Source organism: Acartia tonsa, chromosome 4 (assembly GCF_053477335.1).
Source record: "Acartia tonsa isolate MP-2025a chromosome 4, ASM5347733v1, whole genome shotgun sequence".
Taxonomy (NCBI): domain Eukaryota; kingdom Metazoa; phylum Arthropoda; class Copepoda; order Calanoida; family Acartiidae; genus Acartia; species Acartia tonsa.
Genome location: NC_137263.1, coordinates 27634151 through 27657649, shown reverse-complemented (window position 1 = coordinate 27657649; position 23499 = coordinate 27634151). Strand labels below are relative to the sequence as shown.

Genomic DNA, 23499 nt, shown 5'->3' with positions numbered 1-23499 from the left:
GCCTCTCTCCTACCAAGATATTTAGGAAACACATAACCACAATTCACCCATTAAAGATGAAAACCATCCTAGACAGAATAGGTTTCTCTATAAAAGAGAACAATATTGTTAAAGAGGGTAAATAATAATTTCGGTAAAGACAGGTAGAAAGACTCAGTGCAAAGTATATAATGTAAAATATACCCAATGACACTTTTCGACCCATTGCATTTAGCCTGACTGTCAAATTTTTTTTTATTATCTTAAATTAGAGCCTAAAAACCTTCATTAAATAGTTGGACAATTAATATTTGGACAACAACCCAAAAAAAAACATTTTACAAACATACACAAAAATCCTACAGTATAAAATAGTAAAGCTTTTTTTGTCTGAAGCTTAACTTTTTCATGATGACTGGATCGATTAAGTTCTCCATTTTTTGGGAAGCTTCACATAGGCCCCATTGTGGTTTTGGAAAATATAAAGAATCGCCCCGAAAAACTTACAGCTCGATTAGTTAAGAAATAAAAATATTTATCATACATTACAGCCTTATTGACATCATTCCAGACGTCAATCATACTAAAAAAACATTGCCTAATTATTTAGCAACCAAGCAAAGGGAAAAATGCACATATTAACACATTTTGGGGTACTAACACCACCCAATCATTGTCCATACTCACATAAGTCTCTCTCAAATTATTAATCAAAAATGGCCGATCCTTGACATCATATTAAATAACCAAAAAAAAAACAAATACTAAACAAAAATCAGCTGAACTGCCAAGGCAGACCTCTCATGGTATGAGAAATTCTCTTATATAGATTTATGAGGATATGCAATGCGCAGTTAAAGATTTGTAACGATACACTTATATAGGCCCTAGATGATAGGGGCGCCGCCACTAGTCTTTAAATAAAGATTTGACGAAATCTGACTCTTGATGAGTAAAATAATTTTAGTAGTGAACCAACTTTGACAGTTAGTCTCTCTTTGTCTGGTTGTCGGTGAGGCTAATGATTTCAAACCCATTTACTTCTTTTGGAAGTATTAATCTTAGTTTGAAATGTAAAATAAAAATTATCTAGGCCTAATTCATCAGCAAGCAAGTCAGGATCCAAGATAGTTGAAGCTCTGAATGAAACTATAGAAGATATTGAGATTCATCTTGAGATATTATCAGCATCAGTTTCAAGATCAAATACTCCAGCAAAGCATCTAGATCAAGAATTTAATTCAATCATAAGCTGTAACAATGTTGAAAAACTACAAGATAAAAATATTGATAAGAATCCAGTACCTCCTCCTGCAAGAAATTACAGTGATGAAAATGTAAAAGAAAATGCGCTGTCACCTACTCCACCTCCACTACCAAGTGAGCAAGTTGACAATTTTTGTGACTCTACAGAAAAAGAATTACCCCCTCCCCCAACTTTAACCTGTCACAAATCGTCAACACTTGGAAGGCCCGCTAAGCAATATTCAACTCTTGAGATTAGTGAACAATCTGAAATTGATATCATGTATCCACCACCACCACCAGAAAGAAGTTCTTCAAGATCTAGGTCTATTGGAAGACCATCATCAACGAGTTCTCCACCATTACAAAGGTAAACTTGTTGTTAGTAAAATAATGGTGTGGTATGGGATATAATCAAGTAGTAAAATTTGAAATTGATTAATTTTGTTTATATTTGTGAAATCAGAATTTTTTAGCCTGTCTAAAAAAAATATGGTTTAATTAGATATCAAAATTGTCAGGAAACAACAACATAAAGGAAGCTTGGGACAAGTAAATAAAATTGAATCAAACGAACACATAAGGCGTGGAGCTAGATCTGAATCCCCCGTAGATCATGGTACAAGAAGAATTGTAGTAGTGCGTGCTGTAAGGAGCCCAAGCCCAAGCTTAACAAGTAGAGCATCAAAAATCAAATCAAATCAATGTAATGAAAAAAATCAGGTACAATACCATTTTTAAAAGTACTAAAATTGTTTTTCCTATGTCTTTCTTCCGTTTTTTTTTCACACTGAACTCATTCATTTATCAAATACTAGCTCACGTTGTTCGTTGGTCTGTAATGCATTTGATTTTCTAATTTAATGGGAATCTAGTATATACCACTTGGTTCTGTCTGTAATGTTCTATAGAATATTAAACTTCTAATAAATAGAAAAATATGTTTTCTCTTTTGCTATTTAAGATTAATTATCTATTAAACTTTTGCTTGGTATTCTTAGTGAAAATTACCGCATCTTCTCTATAAAAAATCTTTTAGTGATTTATATTTATCTTGCCTTCTTTTCAAGTTATTTTTTGTGAAAATTTCTACGACCTATACACATCCATTCTATACATGGTTTATCTGTCTGTCAGTCAGAAATGTTTTAAGATTTATTTATACAGGAGAAATATCTCTACTCTCTGATTCTTCTTCTTCATGAGTATGTCAATAATGCTACGGGAGAATTTGATTTCAGTGGTCAAATGCAATTTTCTTGAATTCTTTATGAAAAATGGATTCAGAAAAAATCGTTGGCATCTAATATATAACCAAGTTTGTCAGTCTGATTAATTGACTTTACATGGTATTTTACTAATACAAATTTCGCTACACTTTTGTTGAAGTATAGTGTGAATATTCATGAATGTTACCTACTTCTGCCTAACTAGTATACTGTTTTTGTGTTGGATATTGTTTTAGGGAAATAGAATTGTATGATTCTATAACATAAATAGTTATGATAGGGAGTATGTCCTGTTAAATTACAGGCATAGTCACTACATCGATTTTTTCAGCTTTCAAATTTATTTTTTAACTTTTCAAGTCCTGTTCCTCTTTAATTGTTGATATTTTTTGGTATGTCTCGCTGTTATGGTTGTTGTCATCTTTGTTTTGTTAACATAATCTGATTGATAAGTATCTACTCTATAATTTTGTCCGTCCTTCTATTTAGATATTTTTGATATTTGCCACTTTTTGAAGTTATTAGACTTTTCCATCCTTATAGTTTTTTTGTCTCTTCTTTATTTAAAAAGAAATATTTAATTAGTTCATTTGATAATAGTTATTTCTCGCATCGTATTATTTCCACGGATATAGAATGTACAATTATAAGATTAAAACCAGTTTTTTAGCTCCGAGGTGCCGAAGGCAACGGCTAAAAAAACTGGTTTCAATCTTATGATTGTACATTTTTATATTCGTAGAAAGATGGATATAATATGATGCTAGACACAGTTTTTTCGTATTTCATCTCGTTTTGACAATATAGAAGCTACTTTATATCTTAATATATCTATTATAACAAAAAATATAAATAACTTGAATGTAATTTGAGAGTGAAATATCATTGAGTTAAAATTTCTTTGACAAATGAGAATCTACATAAAAATTATTATAATCAATAAGCATTTACACTTTGACTTACCACGTCAAAAATGTATTGAATGTTTTAAATTATTTCATAAGATATTTTATACTTATAAGCTTTGTTACTAACGACAATTTCATCCTTGTTTTACATCATTTAACCTTTTTTATAATTCAATAACCCTAATTTATCACTCCTTTTTCTCTCTTTTTTAGTAGCGAAGCCACTCTATAATTCACTTTGTCCGTCAGTCCGTCCGTAACGCTATGGGGGAAATGGGATTTACTCAGCTCCTATAAAAGATAGAATGCTGAAACTTTTTGACAAGATTCCCATAATTAACCCATTAATGACAATAGGGTCTTAAACGACGCACAAATTCAAACCTATACTATCACTCTATTTTTTATGCTGTCCTTTTTAAATGTTTGTAAATAACTGAATAGAGCTTCAAGTTTTGTCCTCTACATTGCTTGGCCTCTCACTTCATTCGATGACCAGATGAAATCATATTTTCATGGCAGAAGTGGAAAAAATAGGAAAAAATTTCCACACCAGGCCTAACTTTTTTCTTTTAAAGAATTAAAACATACTTATTTATAATTAACTATAGCATTTATTATATATTTTTAGTTTCTGCTAAGTTTTCTTTAATTTTAGTTAGTTTACATACTTTTTTTTGATAAATTGTTGTGCGTCGTCTTCGACGCATTCGGACTAATCATTTTAGCCATTGCGTCCTTTTTGACCTTATAGGACTAATCATTTTAGGATTTTACTGTATAATCTCCTATAATCTACTAGTTGCTACGCCCCTAACCTCTAGGACGTGTGGGGGATGTCAGGAAAATAGCTTAAAACCATCCCAAGGTATTTATAAAGCTTCCCTGATAAGTAAAACCAATTAAGACCTTCAATTTCTGTAATCTTTGGCTTGAGACAAAAAATCTTACTACTTTATAGTATGGAATACAATACAAGCAGCGGCTACGCTCTAGAGGCATCTAGGGCCCCTTAGATTGCAGGGGGAGTCAAATCCCCTCTTTCAATTACAATTTTTTAAAGAAAAAGTTTTTTTTTTAATTTTGGGTTTTTTTATTTTCTAGGGATGATTTCTCTTAAGGGATGGTGGTGGTACCCTCCTTCAAAATAGTTATAAACCTTACCAAGACCTAGTAGAAGCTACCATGTAACGGAGCACCATATAGGTTCAGTGGTTAGCAAGGTCCTTTGGTACACACACAAAGACATACAATAACATGTTACTTTATTTTAAGGATATAAAAGTAGTAGCGCAGATAATCTACAACTAGGGTCTGTCTGTACGTCCACCTGTCTGTATTTCCATAATTGCATCCAAATAAATAATAGCTACCTTACAACTAGGGAATGTATGTATGTCTGTCTATATATCCAAAATTACAGCCAATTAAAGACTGTAAATATGTTTATACTTCCGTAATTTTTATTGCAGCCTAGCTGTTAATATATTCATAAAAATAGCGCAAATACTCTACAATTATGGTCTGTCTGTACATCCGTCCGTCTGTATACATATAATTGCATCCAAATAATTAACAACTACGCTACAACTAAGAAATGTATTGGTTAGGGATCTAAAATAGTAAGTCAATGGCCGATAAATTGATGTACTTACTCAGGGATATTATACCATAAAATCTTTCTGTAGATTACATTTAGTGGTTGAAACATTTGGACACTTAATAAATCAACCAATCAAAATACAAATACAATTCCCCACAGTTGGTAAGACAACAAATAAGAAAAAGTTATTATAAAACTTTAAGGATTAACAGGGGCTGGGGGGGGGGGGGTTGAGGGGTTGTCATTTATTGGGTTGTTCAATATAATTGTCGACAAAATCATATTTCTTTGCTAAACATTGTAATAAAGTGAAAGGGTATCTATCTGTGTATCTGCTTAACTGATATGCTTCTTTTTTTACTTTGTAGCTTCTCATAGGTCCTAGGAAGGTTTACAACTATTTTTGGGGAGGTTACCTCCACCCTCCAAAGAGAAATCGCCCCTTGAAAAAAAAACCCAACACAAGAAAAAATAGAATTAACTTAATGAAATTAATTCTTTTTAAATAAAAAATATTTTTGTTGAATTCAATGACCTCTCCCCATCTCAAGTGCTCCTAAAGGCCTCTAGGGGCGTAGCCACTAGTACTAAATAATTATATTCTGAATTGTTTCATACAGACGAATTGACGTACAGACCGACACTGATTGTAGAGTATCTGTGTTATGTATCCTTTTAATAAAGTAACAGGATATACTTTCTACATGTGTCTGTGTGTTGTGTACCAAGGGATCTCACTAACCACTGAACCGATATGGTTCTCCTTTTCATGGTAGCTTCTCATAGAACCTGGTAAGGTTTATAAATATTTTGGGGGAGAGTACCACCACCCTCCAAAGAGAAATCGCCACTTAAAAAAGACCCCCAAAACAAGAAAAAATAGAATGAACTTAATGAAATTAATTCTTTTTAAATCTAAAATAAAAAATATTGTTGTAGAATTCAATGACCTCTCCCCATCTCAAGTGCCCCTAAAGGCCTCTAGGGGCGTAGCCACTAGTACCAAATAATTATATTCTGAATTGTTTTATACAGACGAATGGACGTACAGACAGACACTGATTGTAGAGTATCTGTGTTATGTATCCTTTTAATAAAGTAACATTCTACATACATGTGTCTGTGTGTACTAAGGGATCTTAACCACTAACCACTGAACCGATATGGTTCTCCTTTACATTTTAGCTTCTCATAGGACCTGATAAGGTTTATAACTATTTTGGGGGAGAGTACCACAACCGCTCTAGGAGAAATCACCCCTAGAAAATAATAAACCCCTCTCATTATTTTTTAAAAATTTTTCTTTAAAAACTGTAATTGAAAGAGGGGGTTTGACTCCCCCCAAACCCAAGGGTCCCTGGATGCCTCTAGGGGCGAAGCCGCTGCTAGTATAGTGTTCCATACTATAAAGTAGTAAGGTTTTTGTCTGAAGCTAAAGATTATAGAAATTTCAGGTCTGAATTGGTTTTACTTATCAGGAAAGCTTTATAAATATCTTTGGATGGTTTTATGCTATTTTTCTGACATTCCCCACCCACCCTAGAGGTTAGGGGCAAAGCAACTAATAGATTATACAGTAAAAGCCTAAGATGTTTAGTCCGATATGGTACATAATAGACGCATGGGAAAAATGATTAGTCCGAATGCGTCGGAAACGACACAAAAAAAAACTTCTTTGGTATGCCACAAATCAAAAAATCTAAAAATACAAATGTCTTACAATCCCTTAAGGAAGCTGTGTTTAAAATTTCAAGTGATTCTGACGACAGGGGGGAAGTTCGGCACTAATGGGTTAAGGAGCACAATTAACTATATGACATCAATGGCGGTCGAACTGCTTTTTAGCAGGTTTTAGGCTATTTCTATATTTTTCACATTTTTTTACCAGTTTATGGTCCGGTTTTTAAAACTTTTTCAGTTAGGTATAGATATCAAAATTAAATTTCCCGTCCTTTACAGAAAACAACCATGACGGCCAGTATGCATTTTTGCAGGTTTTTGGCTATTTTTATATTTTTCACGAATTTTTCCATATCTCTGGTATATATGGTCCGATTTTCAAAATTTTTTAAGTTAAGGACATAAAAATTTTATCTTCTGTCGTTTTAAGAAAACAACTATGGCGGTCAGACCAGGGGCGTCCAAGCTTTTTTTTGGGAGAGGGTAAAATGGGCTTAGGGGGGATAATTACCCCCCTGAAATCTGTTGGCAGGGTAAATTTTGTTTACCGCCCCCCCAAAATTTACCCCCCGGGATCAAATTATGGGGGGGGGGGGGGGTAATTTAAATTTTATTAAATATTTAGTATTAAAAATGCGTGCAGAGCGCGCAAAAATTTTTTTGTTAGAGATTTTTTTTTGGGGGGGGGGGGAATTCTAAATGGGGGGGGGGGAGGGTAAAATGAAAAAAAATTTGGGGGTGCCTACGGCACTACAAAATTCGTTTGGGGGGGTAATCCCCACTTTACCCCCCCCCCCCTTGGACGTCTATGGACGTCAAATGAAGTCAGCACCACCCTCGACATAATTATTGATGGTGAAACAGTCCCAACTGTCAAAAAACCTAAGATCTTGGGCGTTACTTTTGACAACTTGCTTTTCTTCAAACACGCTATGGACATGAAAACAAAACTTCAGACCAAAAATAATGTGTTGAAAGCCTTGGCGGGCTTCACCTTGGGGAAAGAGAAGGAAGTTCTTGTCACGACATACAAGGCTATTGGACAATCAGTCCTTAACTACTGCTGTCCAATCTGGACCCCTTCCCTAAGTACCACCTCCTGGAAAGGTCTCCAGACAGCCCAGAATGCCGCGCTACGTGTCGCCACAGGCTGTCATTTAATGACAGATATAGATCATCTGCACCACAAAACTAAGATCATGAAAGTTAAGCCACACTGCGAGATGCTTAGTCAACAGTTCATGCTGGCCACCCAGCAGCCAAATCACCCCAACAGCATCAATCTGTCTGATCCCCCATGTCAAATGAAATGTACATATTTATATACATGTATTGTATAATGGTGTTTGTTGCGGTCAATTAGATCGAAGAACATTTAACGACATGGTATAAAAGAAAATATTAAAAATGTAAAAAATCCACCTAGTAGTGAATTTTACTTAAGCCGAAAAATCACATAATAAAATTGATTTTAGCAGGGTTTGTTTAGAGTTTTATCTTCAGCATAAAATTCTGCGTCTTAGACACCTTACCCAACTTTCTAGCTCTCGTACAAGGCCAAAAAATATGAATCGAGAACTCAAAATCTATGATTTTACGTCTTAAGTAAAATTCAATTAAAATATAGAATCGGTGGAATTTTGACATTTTGAATATCTTCTTTTATAGCCAGCTGAATGTTGGAAAATGTTCTTTGATTTAATTGACCGACACAAACACCATCATACATGCATATAAAGAGCACGGTTCCATTGGAATTCAGTCCACACGGGATTCAACCCACGGAATTCAGCCCAGCGGGATTCAACCCAACGGTATTCAGCCCACACGGGATTCAACCCACGGGATTCAGCCCACACAGAATTCAGCCCACACGGGACTCAACCCACGGAATTCAGTCCATACGGGACTCAACCCACAGAATTCAGTCCATACGGGACTCAACCCACGGAATTCAGTCCATACGGGACTCAACCCACAGAATTCAGTCCATACGTGACTCAACCCATTATATATGTAAAATTACCAGTTTTTAAAAATATTTTTTTTTTTTAAAGAAGTTGTATCAACTTTTTTGCTTTTTATTTAAGATAGCTAGCCGGTCCTTTCAGTAAGTAGTAGATGTAAAATTTTTCATAGAATTCAGATATGCAATCGGTTTTTTTGTAGACCTCTTATTTTTAAAGTAATTTAAGTTTTTTAAAAAAATAATTAAGTCGGTTTTAAGGTACTAAAACGCAACAAAATAAAAGAAGAAAATGGCCAGTATGAACAAAAATAGTAAGATCTTTAATTTGACACCTTACTTTTAAAATTCTGTTGAGTAATTATTGAAAAAATCTATTTTTTTAACCTCGGTTTAATAAAAACTTTAGACCTAAATATTTTCTCAAACAGACATAAAAAACATGGGTTCATATATACCTTTAGAATCAGAAAAATATTACGAATCTATTCTAAGCAAAATTGAAAAAGTTTTATAAAACTATAATAAAAAAAATAAGTTTATTTTAAGAATCATAATTTTCGGCTTTAAAGGGTTAGCTTGAACCAAACCTGAACAAAACCTAAACAAAAGACAATGCAATGTAGCAGATATTTTTTAAACACAAGAAACAATAATGTATTTTTAACTGCATTGTTTTGAAGTTTATAAACAGACTGATGCATATTTGTTCATAATTTTTCATTCTTTACATGTTCTTTAATATCACTATATTTATTGTAGTATCTATTGTATATATTGTATGAACGTTCTCCTTTTTTTCTGGCAATTCTATAGGTTAATTTTATAGATTAAGCTTCCCGATTCGTCAATTTTTGCGATTTGTGATTGGCTAGTTTAGTAGTTACAATTCTTAAAATAACTTTTTTATTTTTTCTATTTTTTATTACAATTTTTTTAAACTTTTAAAATTTTGCTTACAATGGATTCATATAATTTTCGGCTTTAAAGGGTTAGCTTGAACCAAACCTGAACAAAACCTAAACAAAAGACAATGCAATGTAGCAGATATTTTTTAAACACAAGAAACAATAATGTATTTTTAACTGCATTGTTTTGAAGTTTATAAACAGACTGATGCATATTTGTTCATAATTTTTCATTCTTTACATGTTCTTTAATATCACTATATTTATTGTAGTATCTATTGTATATATTGTATGAACGTTCTCCTTTTTTTCTGGCAATTCTATAGGTTAATTTTATAGATTAAGCTTCCCGATTCGTCAATTTTTGCGATTTGTGATTGGCTAGTTTAGTAGTTACAATTCTTAAAATAACTTTTTTATTTTTTCTATTTTTTATTACAATTTTTTTAAACTTTTTAAATTTTGCTTACAATGGATTCATATTATTTTTCTCAATCTAATGGTATATATGAACCCATATTTTTTATGTCTGTATGAGAAAATATTTAGGTTTAATGTTTTGATTAAACCGAGGTTAAAAAAATAGATTTTTTCAACAATTACTCAACAGAATTTTAAAAGTAAGGTGTCAAATTAAAGATCTTACTATTTTTGTTTATACTGGCTATTTTCTTCTTTTATTTTGTTGCGTTTTAGTACCTTAAAACCGACTTAATTATTTTTTTAAAAAACTTAAATTACTTAAAAAATAAGAGGTCTACAAAAAAAACCAATTGCATATCTGAATTCTATGAAAAATTTTACATCTACTACTTACTGAAAGGACCGGCTAGCTATCTTAAATAAAAAGCAAAAAAGTTGATACAACTTCTTTGAGAACTAAATTTTTAGAAAATAAAAAAAAAGTTTTGAAAAAAGTTTATGTAATTTTTTTTTTATTGTAGAAATTATTTTATAAAATATGCTTTATAACAAAATTTGAGAAAAAAGAATTATTTTCTAAAAAATTGTTTCTCAAATTTGAAAAAAAATTATTTGTTTTTAAAACTAAGAATTCAGTCCACGCAGGATTCAACCCAATATATATATATAAAATTCTCAGTTTTAAAAACAAATAATTTTTTTTCAAATTTAAGAAACAAATTTTTAGAAAATAATTCTTTTTTCTCAAATTTTTTTATAAAGCATATTTTATAAAATAATTTCTACAATAAAAAAATTCTAAACATTTAGTTCTCAAAGAAGGTGTATCAACTTTTTTTTATAGCTAACCAGATCTTTTAGTAAGTAGTAGATGTAAAATTTTTCATAGAATTCAGATATGCAATCGGTTTTTTTGTAGACCTCTTATTTTTTAAGTAATTTAAGTTTTTAAAAAAAAAGATTATTTCGATTTTAAGGTACTAAAACGCAACAAAAAAAGGAAGAAAATGTCCATTATGTACAAAAATAGTAAGATCTTTAATTTGACACCTTACTTTTTGAATTTTGTCAGGTAATTATTGAAAAAATTTATTTTTTTAAACCCATGAGAATAAAAACTTTGATCTTAATTTTATCATTTCACAGGTAAAAAAATATGGGTTCATATATACCTTTAGAATCAGAAAAATATTATGAATCCATTGTAAGCAAAATTGAAAAAAAGTAAAAAAATAAAAAAATAAACAAATGGCCAATTATATTTTTTGTTCAGGCAACACTTTCGTCTTCCCTTTTTTACCCCCTCTTTACCCCCTTCCCATTTTTATACTCAATTCAAGAATTAAGACGTTGCCTGTATAATATAATATGATATTTTCATACATATAATTCCTTTTATTGTAGTTTATATACTATATTGTAAACTTTTTTTTTCAATTTTGCTTACAATGGATTCGTAATATTTTTCTGATTCTAAAGGTATATATGAACCCATATTTTTTTACCTGTGAAATGATAAAATTAAGTTCAAAGTTTTTATTCTCGTGGGTTTAAAAAAATCGATTTTTTCAATAATTACCTGACAGAATTGAAAAAGTAAGGTGTCAAATTAAAGATCTTACTATTTTTGTTCATAATGGCCATTTTCTTTCTTTTTTTTGTTGCATTTTAGTACCTTAAAATCTACTTAATTTTTTTTTAAAAACTTAAATTACTTAAAACTTAAATCTGAATTCTATGAAAAATTTTACATCTACTACTTACTAAAAGAACCGGCTAGCTATAAAAAAAAAGTTGATACACCTTCTTTAAAAAAAAATTTTTTTTTTCAAACTGGTAATTTTACATATATAATGGGTTGAATCCCGTGTGGACTGAATTCCATGGGTTGAGTCCCATATGGACTGAATTCTGCGGGTTGAGTCCTGTATGGACTGAATTCCGTGGGTTGAGTTCCGTATGGACTGAATTCCATGGGTTGAGTCCTGTATGGACTGAATACCGTGGGTTGAATCCCGTGTGGGCTGAATACCGTGGGTTGAATCCTGTGTGGGCTGAATACCATTGGGTTGAATCCCGCTGGGCTGAATTCTGTGGGTTGAATCCCGTGTGGGCTGAATTCCAATGAAACCAAAGAGCACACACACAAAAAGTAGGGTTACAATTTCATTAGAGGGGGGTGGGGAGGGGAGGGATGCTAGATCATTTTAAAGACCGGTCATTTTTTGTAACATACATGGTGTTTCAGAAAAAACTGCGTTTTCCGTTTTTCTGACACAACCAGAAGGAATACAGAAAAAACGATTGTATGTCCTTATTCTCTGTAAAAAAGTACATCAAATTTATAACAGGTGTTTTACATTATCTCTAAAAACACAGTGGGATCCAGTGGGACATCCAAAAAATTTAAAATTGACTTTTATCTATCCTAGGAATTAATAATGGCTGTAAGTAGACAGCTAGAAAAGAAATTTTTAAAAAATATTCATTTTTGGCGGATTTATGCCATTTTTAAAAAAGGTAGTGAAATATTTCTTTTCAGTTTTGATGATTTTCCAGATTTTTTTACACAATTTTTTCAAAGCAACAAAAAATACATTTATGTTCATCTTATGAAAATAATTTTTGATTGAGGTACTTTTCAGATACCTGTACCAATGTCTAATTAAAGAAAAATTTAAAAAAAATATTTTTTTGGTGGTGTAAATTGACATTTTGTGAGAAAATTTCACCAAAAATATTAAGATTTTTAACCCCAAAAAATCAGTTTTCTCCATTTTACCCAAAAACGGCCAGGATGCCCCGGGTTTTGCAATGATAATATTAATATGCAACATGTATTGTGTTTAAAACAGTTTTCATAACCTGGGGCCTCCCGGCCGTTTTTGAGTAATTGAGCATTTTACATTGCATGGTTTGAACAATTTTGTTCTTGTTAATTTGAAATTTTTCCTCGTTAGAGGGGGAAGGAGTCATTTTAGAGCCCAAAGTCATCTCTGCAATGTTTTCTAACTTTTTGAGGCGGAACTTTCTTTACTTATGCATTATTTGCCTCCGGCCAACCGTTTCGCCGTTATTTGCCGCCGTAGGTGTGATTTTTAACGATTTTTGCCGTTCTCGCGGTTTTAATGGACATTTAAGGGAACAAGGAGTCCTTAAAAAAAGATGACTTATAAATACTTTTATTTTAGCAATTAAATTTGCTAAATTTCATGTGTTCTGAAAAAAATTGTATTTCTAACTGGTTTTGGTTCAGCAGAAATTCAAATTCGGGGATTAATTATAATATTGCAAAAACATTATATATGCGTCTGAGAGAGATAGAGAAATATACGTTTGAGAGAGAATATAATATAAGCAATTATGTTTATATTCTTATACAAACTTTAAATGAAGATAGCTAGACTTAGAATAAAGGTATTAACACAAAATCAAAAGTGTTTTGAAAATTATGTTATTGTTGTTTATATCTGTAAAAAAAAACATTAGAAAACATGCCTTATTAGTGTCCTATTTTACTTATACTGGACCTACCTAAAAATGCCGGGACTCGAACTGGGTGCACCTGACGCTATATTCATGTTCACAAACATTGTTTGCATTGAAGAAATATTTACATAGACGTTTATTTTGTTAAAATATTCCTATCCTAACTAAAGTTATGAAGGTTTATAGATTTTTTAAAAATAGGGTAGCTTCGCTCCTCCAAAACCGCCAGACGTACTTACCAAATGCACATTAGAAGTTAACAGGAGCAAAATTTATGTTATTTTTGAGTTAAAGCAAAAGAAATTACATCATTTCGTCAAATACAAGCTTTTTTATTGATGTTTACTTTTGTCTACCCTTAATGTCCCGTTTTTTGGCAAAAGATCCCACTGTGAAAAATACGACCTCCAAAGATGCTTTATGTGAAAGATGTTGTGCAAGAAAAATTGAAATAACTCTTCTATTATGTATAAAAAAAATCGTAGAATTTCAATATTAATTTAGAAAAAGGTATAAGAAAAGTACCTTAATGAGTTTTAAAGGTGAAATGCTTTTTAGCTCCTCACAAAAGCCTTTTTAAGAAACTGTAATTTGTCATTTTTTCACATTTCTTGATTGTGATGCATTTGCAGTAAAAGAATCTTCTTTAATAATGTAGGTTATAGTAAAAAGAAAAAAACTTGTTTTTATTTGACAAAAAAATCTCTAAAGACAAAAAAGTTATTGAAGTTGGATTTTTTTTCATTAAAGCATTTAATTACAAATTATGGATAAATTATGGGTTTATATCTTAACCTGTCAATCAAATTAAAGGATTATAGGAATAAATGAGGTATGGGGATATACGAACATGAGCAATTTTAAAATGAATTTTTTAGTGTAATTGGTAGAAAATTGTATTGGCCGTATTAAGATGTTGTTTTCAAGTGAACGACCTTAAGGCACAAAATTCTACCGGAAAAAAGCATCATGCGCATCTTTTGAAATATTTATGCTTTAAAAGCGCCGTTATTTTCAGAGGTATTAAAAAACACCTGTAACAATTTCGATGCATATTTTTATAGAGTATTGACATATAATTATTTTTTTGTACTCTTAATGGTTGTTTCCCAAATTTGGAAAACGCAGTTTTTTTTAAACGCCCTGTATACTGTATAATTATATATTGCTCTCCTTCAATGAATCAATTTTCCTCCCCCGTCATAAATATCTAAATTAAAGAAGTAAATCTTTGTTAACTAATTTAGTTTTGATATGATTTTTTCAATAATATTATATATTCACATCGCCTTCATCAGAGGGTTAAATGATCACAATTTTTTTCTATAATTAAAAACACAAAGAAAGTGTTGCTCTAATCTTTTTTGGTTTTTATTTTTGGTGTTTTTAGTAAGTAGTAGATGTAAAATGGTCCATAGAATTTAAATATACAATCGTTTTTTTGTAGACCTCCTATTTTTGAAGTGATTTAAGTTTTTTTAAATCAAGTTTGCTTTAAGGTACTAAAACGCAACAAAAAAAGAAGAAAATTGTCATTATGAACAAAAATAGTAAGATCTTTAATTTGAATCTACTTATTGAATTCTGTTTAGTAGTTATTGAAAAAATCTATTTTTTTAATCGTATGAATCGTAATAAAGATATGGTAATTAAAGGACGCCTGCAAGAAATACCAGGCTTTAACTGCTGAAAGACAGCCACAAGTAGACCCAATACCCCAAATTTAAAGCCTTCAGCTTCAATAACAAAAAAGTTCTAGGCATTTCAAATAGCATTTTATGTACAATGAAATTTTTGAAAGATTTCCAATGCTCATAAAAGAAAAAACAATATTAAATTACGTCGCCTAGACACAAAATTATAACCTTATTTTTGACAGAAACTTAGATTGCCGGTAACTGATTACATTTTTACAATAAAAACACCACATTTCATAGTTAAATTGCATTTTTAAACAAAAATCATAGCGGAAACAAAGGGGGAAACGAATACAAGCTCAGCTGTGATTGGTTGTTAAGCTGCTTCAGCCTTCTGATTGGCTACAGTACACTCGATACAATGCAAGTTAAACTTAATTTTTTTTAATGATTTTGAATATAAAAATGGGTATTTTTATTGTAAAAATATAATTAGTTACTGGAAACCTAAATTTATGACAAAAATAAGCTTATAATTTTGTTTCTAGGCCACGTAGTTTAATTTCAAAGTTTTCAACATGAGCATTGCAATTTTTTCAAAATTTCCATTGTACATAAAATGTCATTTTAAAATGCCTAGAACTTTTTTGTAATAGAAGCTGAAGGCTTCAAATTTGGGGTATAGGGTCTACTTGTGGCAGTCTTTCAGCAGTTAAAGCGTGGTATTTCTTGCAGGCTTCCTTTAATAAAAGTTTTCTCTGAGAGATATTTCTTTTTTACCATCTACAATTGTGATTTTATGTAGACTAAACATAATTAAAAAAAAACAATATGGTCTGAGTTAGTTTTACTTTTGTTATTTTCCTCTTGTTTCAATGGTCTTTTAATCTTGAAGCACAAATAACCCCTCCACCTTATTTTGATCAGCTGTTTGTAAGGGCCATTCATGATTCATATGATTTAAACAATTTTCATTGAATTTTTTTTAAGCATAGTTTATTTACTATTTTGTAAACTTTTCAATTTTGCTTAGAATGGATTTGTAATATTTTCATATTTTCTCATTCTGAAGGTATATACAATGTGTTTCAAAAAAACTGCGTTTTCCAGTTTTGGGAATCAACCAGAAGGAGCATGAAAAAACAATTATAGGTCCATAATCTCTGTAAAAATATACATAACTTTTACTTAAGGTTTTTTTCGATATCTCTAAAAATGCGGCTGTACTGATAGGTACATGTAGAGTAAAAATGCCTGATGCTAAAACTGTGATAACAATTATAATCAAATAACTCATTTATTTGCAACATATAGGTTGTAAAGTACAATATTAAAGAAAAAAAAGGTTAAATCAATGTCGCCATTTTAAATTTTTTACATATTTTTTTTTTCCTACATGCAAAGAGCTTTTTAGGTTCTTCAGAATTTAGTTTTTCTATTTCTCTATGGCAAAGTCATTTTTAGTAAGGAATCTCTTATAATACTGTGCGCATTGAAGAATAAAACAAGTAACTTTTTATTTAATTTCAATATCTTTAAAAATAAGAAAGTTATCTTGATTCAAATTGTCGCTAAAAAGGCTTTTTCTTTAATTACTTGTTATGTGAGTTAATATGTCATACATCAATCAAAGGGGATTAGGAGATTAAAGGGGGAGGAGTGAGGAACGAACATGGGATTTATTATAATAGTAGCAAATTTAATCATGATTAAAGCAAGAACCAAGTTAATCATTTGTTCTGTAAAAATAAGCATTTTTAAATTAAATTTTAAATGTAATTATTAGAATATTTCTTTGAGCATTTCTTGTGGTTTTCAAGTCAAAAGAAGAATTTAGTTGAACTTTATAGCCCTAAATTCTACAAGAATAAGGCAACACACATACATTTTGAATTCTTTAAGCTCTAAAAAGAGCTATTGTTTTAAGAGATATTAAAAAACACCTTTTATAAAATTAATCCATATTTTTATAGAGAATAAGAATATATAATTATTTTTTTCATACTCCTACTGGTTGTTTCCCAAAACCGGAAAACACAGTTTTATTTGAAACACCCTCTATAAACATATATTTTTCATGCCTGTAATTGGATATACTTAAGTTCAAAGTTCTCATTTACCAAGGTTAAAAAAATAGATTTTTTCAATAATTACTCAACAGAATTCAAAAGTAAGGTGTCAAATTAAAGATCTTACTATTTTTGTTCATATTGGCAATTTTCTTCTTTTTTTTGTTGCGTTTCAGTACCTTAAAACCGACTTAAAGGGAGTGTGAATGTAAAAATTTCTCATTATATTATCAAATCTTAACATTTTCTAAGCACCTTTCACTATACTGATCAACCCAAAACGTCCTATTAACAAAAATATTGAAGATTTAAGCCTTGATTTTGCGGGAGAGAAAACTGAAAAAAACAGGAAAAATCTTCCAGGGATATTTAACTTGTCATATATAGTTTAAACAATTTACTTACTGTTAAGAATTTATTTTATGACATTAAATTTCCAATTCATGTTATATTGATGTAAAATTAGGTAATAAAGATTTATTTTTAATTCGTATCATTGACAAAAAAATACCTCACTGTCTACAAAGGGTTGAATTTCAAAGGTTATTTGAAATGATAAAATCCTTTTTTATTGTGTCGGACAATAAATAACCCACTTACAAGATTTAGATTACACTTTTATCAGATTGTTTATAAAGAAATATTGCACCTTTATTATTTACAAATATGTAATTAAAGGTGGGCGAGAGATGGGCCAATTGAAGTTACTTGGATACTAATAAGAAAACCTGTTTTTTTGCTTTGTTATTGTATTTGATATTAAATAAAAAATATTGCTTAATTTATCAATTTCTAAGTAACTATACATTGGTTTAAAGCAAGGATTATGTTAAAGGTCAGCTTAACTGTTAGGAAAATAGGGAAATATGTCAAAAAGTTTAGTTTTACATATAGAAGGAAAAAAAAGACTATTAAATGCACATTTATATACTCTGGAAATTTTTCCCCAAATCTTGGATATAGTAAAAATCGGCGGAAAATTTTTAATATACCTTTTTAAAAATAGGGTAAAAACAGTTTAGGTGCTTCTTTTAAGGCTAATTGAAAATACTATTTCTAAGGGGATAACGCCCTTCTTTGTTATTAAAGCTGTAGGCTTCAAATTTGGGTATCGGTTCTACTTGTGGCATTCTTTCAGTGGTTAGATTGATGTATTTCTTGCCGGCTTCCTTTAAATTAATTCCCATCATTAAGGAGCATGATTAACTATAAAACATTCATGGCAGTCAGACTGCTTTTTGGAAGTATTTGGCCATTATTATACTTTTTCTCCATACCTGTGTGTTTTAGGTCAGATTTTCAAAATGTTTTGAGATAATGATATTAAAATTAAATATCTTGTCATTCTAAGGGAAACATCCATAGCGGTCGAACTACTTTTTAGCACGTATTTGGCTATTTTCATATTTCTCTCTATATCTTTTGTGTTGTTGGTCCTATTTTCAAAATTTTTGTAGATAAGAGTTTCAAAATTAAATTTCATGTCGTTCTATTCAAAGATGAAAGGACATGTAGCTATCTTGATTTTTTTACATATTTCCCCATTTCTTTGATGTTTTTGGTCCAATTTTCGCAATTTTTGTGGACAATTTCATCAAAATTATAATTAAATTTTACCATCGGTATGCCAGTCATGATACAAGATATAAAAACTAAAATTAGAAAATATGCCAGAAAGGTTTCTTGATTTTTTCTCCAATAATCCATTCTTGATCTTAACAAATGCTCTTTAAATCTCCTTGTCTGTATTGCCATCCATGATGTTTGTGATCTTCGCTACTTATGATTGTTGTCATCCTTCTATAATACAAAGTAGCTTGATGTCTGTCCGTCCGTCTAAAGCTTAAGATCTTGGTAACCACTGAGCCGATTGGATTCTACTCTTCAGGGTATATACCTATCGGTCCAGTGGTGGTTTTAAGCTATTTTCTTGGGGGGGGGGTGGGACACCCCCAACCCCCCTAAAAATGAAAATTTACCCCCCCCCCCTCAAAAAAAATTATTTTCTTGAGAACACATTAGACTATGAGCATCACCAGTAGTAATTTTCTTGAGAACACATTAGACTATTTTTTTACGAATTTTGCGGATTCGTTATTTAAACGAGAAAATGTTTTCCTGCTGGGTAGGCGCGAAAATTTGCGACCCGTTCTGCTGGGTAAGTAATAGAAGATGTAATTATACCTCTTGAGGCAAAGCCCCTAGTGGCTAGGGGCGAAGTTGCTAGTGTTTTTATATAGTAAAACACCATTTTATGAAGAAAAAAAACTTTTTTTGCTACTTATTATCCGATTATTCGGCATTATAAATCAGCCGGATATCCAGTATCCGGCCTAATTTGTATCGGGCCCAATTACTTTAAAGATCACAACATAGTTTACAACATTGTAAAATTTAATTTATTATAAACTCTAAAATATTTTTTCTGATATAAAACTCAACAAGTCAACGATGGAAATCAGACATGAATTTCTTATTTGTGTAAAGGGTAAGTGGGTGAAATTTAGGAATAATTTTGTTCCATTGAAAAAACGCCCTGTATATTAGCTGAAAGGTCAGAAAATAAAATTAAGTTTTGACCCGCTATAACCAATCAGCTTGTAATTAGTGTCAAGCTTATAGAGTAGCTTTGCAACTAAAAAATGCTAAACTTCACTATGTTAATAATTTTCATGTTTATTCAAAATTGATTCATTCACACAATTTATGAAACAACACACCATCACTATTTTGTAAGATCTAGTGATAAAGCATGAACAAATGAATAAGTAAAGCGTTGCAAAATTCAAACAAAATACGATGTAATTTTGTAACAAAATTATAGTTTCTTGTAATTTTCTTTCATGTAGTTCTAGAAACAATTTTTAGTAGTCAGCTTCTCTATAAGTGTTTGTGTGTGTCTGTAATGATATGATTGCCACATTTTTAACCCTAACCTTCAAAATATGTATTATTGTAAAAACAAGAAAATTAAACGGTATATCTTAACAATGAAGCACTAAAAATACCAGAAGCTCGGTGTATGTGTGTTAAATGGGATTTGACGAACCATATAATTATACAGTTGCCATTCTACAAATATTATACATATATGGGTATAATGTATGTTCTACTGTCATATTATACAATTTCGTTTTCTCCATTTATAACAGGCATAATACTCATAAATATTTTTAAATATTGTTGAATAACTTTAATAACTGGTTATAACTGCAGACTTAATAAATCTTATTGTGTACGATGAAAATATTTGTTCTCAGAATTCTGAGAAAAAAAATTTATGTATTTTTTCAAAAACAACATTCACAGCATTAAAATGTATTTCAACTGAAAAGAAATCTTAAGTTGTGAAGCCCTATGATGTAACATTTACTTAATGCTAAATCCTAGATTTATACAGATTCTTGTTTTCCTTTAGTTTTACTGTCAGTGTTGCACCTAGTGAGAGCACAACGATGTTAATATTTGCTGTGCACTTAACTCAAATATACAGTGAACTAATTAGATGCTTTTTATATATTGACTTATATTTATTCAACTGGTTTTTTAGCATCAAAAAATTACATAATCATTAAAGAAAATACAGTCAGAGTATTTAGCGTAATATTTTTTGACATTATTGAAATGATCATTTAGAGATATCATAAATGGTAAACAGTATGTTACTTAAGTATCATATATTTGTGAAAATGATAAAAATATATAAACAAAAATGAGTAACGTAACGAATGATAGAAAATATAAACACAAACAAGATTCTGTTTAAATGAAAATGGTAATTTATGAAGAAAAAAAACTTTGGACAACTAAATCTGTAAGTAGCGAATCAAAGGTATACGATTCAGTTAAAAAAAGATGATCAAATGTCAAATTTGTTTTTAAAAATGTAGGATCCCATCTAATTGAACAACTGAGAAATCATAATTTCATCTTAGTAGAAATATTTTTTTCTGCATAGTTTTGCGGATTTAGAGTCAGCTAGACAGTCAAATTTCATCTCCTTTCTAGCCTTACCGACAAACTGGCGCATTAAGTCAGTTATGCAGTAAATGTTATATAGGCAAGAAAATCTTCTCTAGAAATTTCAGTTTTCTGTACTTGATTAGCAAATTATCTAATAATTTCAATATACCTTTCAATTTACCAACTAACAAAGGGACTAAGTAAGATGTCTACTGGTTGCACAATTAAAATCCGCCATCTATCTTGAATAGCAGCCGATAAAGCAGATGTTAGATATTACAAAATAAATGTTTTTTTTTGTAGTAATAACATTTATCTTTAGCTGTTACGGTGTGACCCACTATCTATAATACAAAGTAGAACGATGTCTTTCCACCTGTATGAAGATCTCAATAACCACTGTAATATTAAGGTTGTGCTTCTCAGGGAATTGACATACTGTTCCTCTAGTGGATTTAAAGTTTTGTTGTGGTGAATAAGATACCCCATCCGAAAATTTGCACCCTGCCAAAAAATTCTCTTATTTTTTATCATTTATTTTAAAATACTTTCTCCAGGGCTCGGCAGTCGCAATTTCTTCTTCTTTTAGCCCGTGTCCTTCTCAAGTAGATTTATCATCAGCTACTGAAAGGTCTTGGAATCTGGCCGTAGCAACAGGATTTTTCCAGAGGTCTCTGACTATAAGGTTCCTGTGTTTATTTGTACAGTTAAACAGATGAGTGGTAGTGTGGAAACTGTCAGAGTTAGGGCATTTATCTATTACAGTTCTGTCGACCCTTAACTAATCAAATAGACACTATATCCGAATCTCAGCTGTTATAGTGTTGATCTGGTTGACCTAGGCAGCTTCAATTCAGTCTTGCTGATGTCTGGAGGTTTAGTAGCGGATCTTAGTGCTGCATTTTGGGCAGTTTGAAGGTGTTTCCAATTCGTGTCGCTTAATGTTGGTGTTCAGATTGGAGCGCAGTAGTAGAGGGTGGACTGTCCAATAGCTTGGTAAGTATTAACAATTATCTCTTTTTCCTTACCCCAACTGCTACCTGCCAATACCTTAAGAATGTTGTTCTTGGACTGTACTTATGTTTTAATGTTGACAGATTGTCCTTTAGAAGTTAGCAAATCCTCAAATGTAACACAAGGATCGATAGCAGGGCCAGAGTTTAGGATATTTCCATCATCTGCATAGGATACAAGATTGATTAAGCCAGGTGAGAGGGCATGGACGACAAGTTGAAAAGTACAGGGGACACGACAGGGGCCTACCTCTGAGATTTGAACAAAGAAATTTCTTGATGTAATCGTTCAGGTTGAGTTGGTTTATGTCGTCAAGCAGGATCTGGTGGTCAACCGTGTCGAAGGCATGGGACAGGTCAATTGTCTGGAGATGGTTCTGTGTACTGGCCTTTTTTCTTTTGAGGCCTTTGTTAATGTGATCTAAAATACTCTAAATAAAAGTGCAGTTGTGGTTGATCTGCCCTTTCTAAAACCATGGCAGTCGCAACCACAATCAACCACGCAGCTTTGTAACCCACAAAATAAGCCTTACTGTACTTGAACTTGACAGGCTTTCAGCTCCGCTAGAGCTTTGAGGTTGTTGGTCGCATTTCTTCAGGTGTCTTGCCATATTAGTTTTGGACAGTGTTTTCCCACAGTTTCTACACGGCGCATTCTGAGACACATAAACCCTGGCCGTTGTATTTCTTGCAGGCTGTGGTTCCTGCTGCTGCTCAGGCATGCAGCTTCTCCTATGTCTTGCAATGTTTCCCTTTGAAATATTCTTATTGCACTTTTCACATTTTCTTACATTATCATCATTTGTAGCACCACCACAACCAGCCTTTTTGTGGTTTAATAAATTTGCTTCTTGTTTGAAAGACAAGTTACATCTATTGCATTTGAATATTATTTTCTGGCTTGATACATCATGCATGAGTTTTCTGTGTATTACAAGACCAGCTTTACTCTTACAAACTTTGTAGCACCCCTCAACATCACAGATCAGGTTGTTAGCACCTTCTTGGACTAGATTGTTTCTTTCTGTTTCTGCTCCTTGACTTTTCTTTCCTCTCTGCTTTTCCCATTTACTTAGATGTTTCATTCTTGCTTTCACTTTCTTCTTCCATACTTTTCTGTTCTTTGTCAGTTCGCCTATCTTTGTAAAATCCATGCCAGCTTCTTTCACTAATCTTTTGTAGAACAAGACCGTTTTTCTCTTCTTTCCAGGTAGTTTCTCCTTTCCTTCCAGATCTTCCAGCCAGCCTAGTGTCACAGCTTTTACTAGTCTGTCGTCTTCCATTCTCATTACATGGCCAATTCTTTCTAAGCATCTCTTTTCAATTTTCCATCTCATTGATTTTATGCCGAATTCAGATCTTATATCCTGCATATTTACTCCTTCTT

At 31.5% G+C, this 23499-nt stretch overlaps 1 protein-coding gene across 2 annotated transcripts in view; it reads left to right on the top strand.

Annotated features, from left to right (window-relative positions):
- Window positions 1-23499, top strand: part of LOC145318063 (uncharacterized) — a 57521-nt gene that overhangs the window by 4894 nt on the left and 29128 nt on the right. For both annotated transcript variants that reach the window (XM_080159395.1, XM_080159394.1), the window contains exons 5-6: window positions 1073-1594; window positions 1746-1947. In XM_080159395.1, the coding sequence (XP_080015521.1) occupies window positions 1073-1594; window positions 1746-1947 (724 nt within the window). The remainder of the gene's footprint in view (window positions 1-1072; window positions 1595-1745; window positions 1948-23499) is intronic.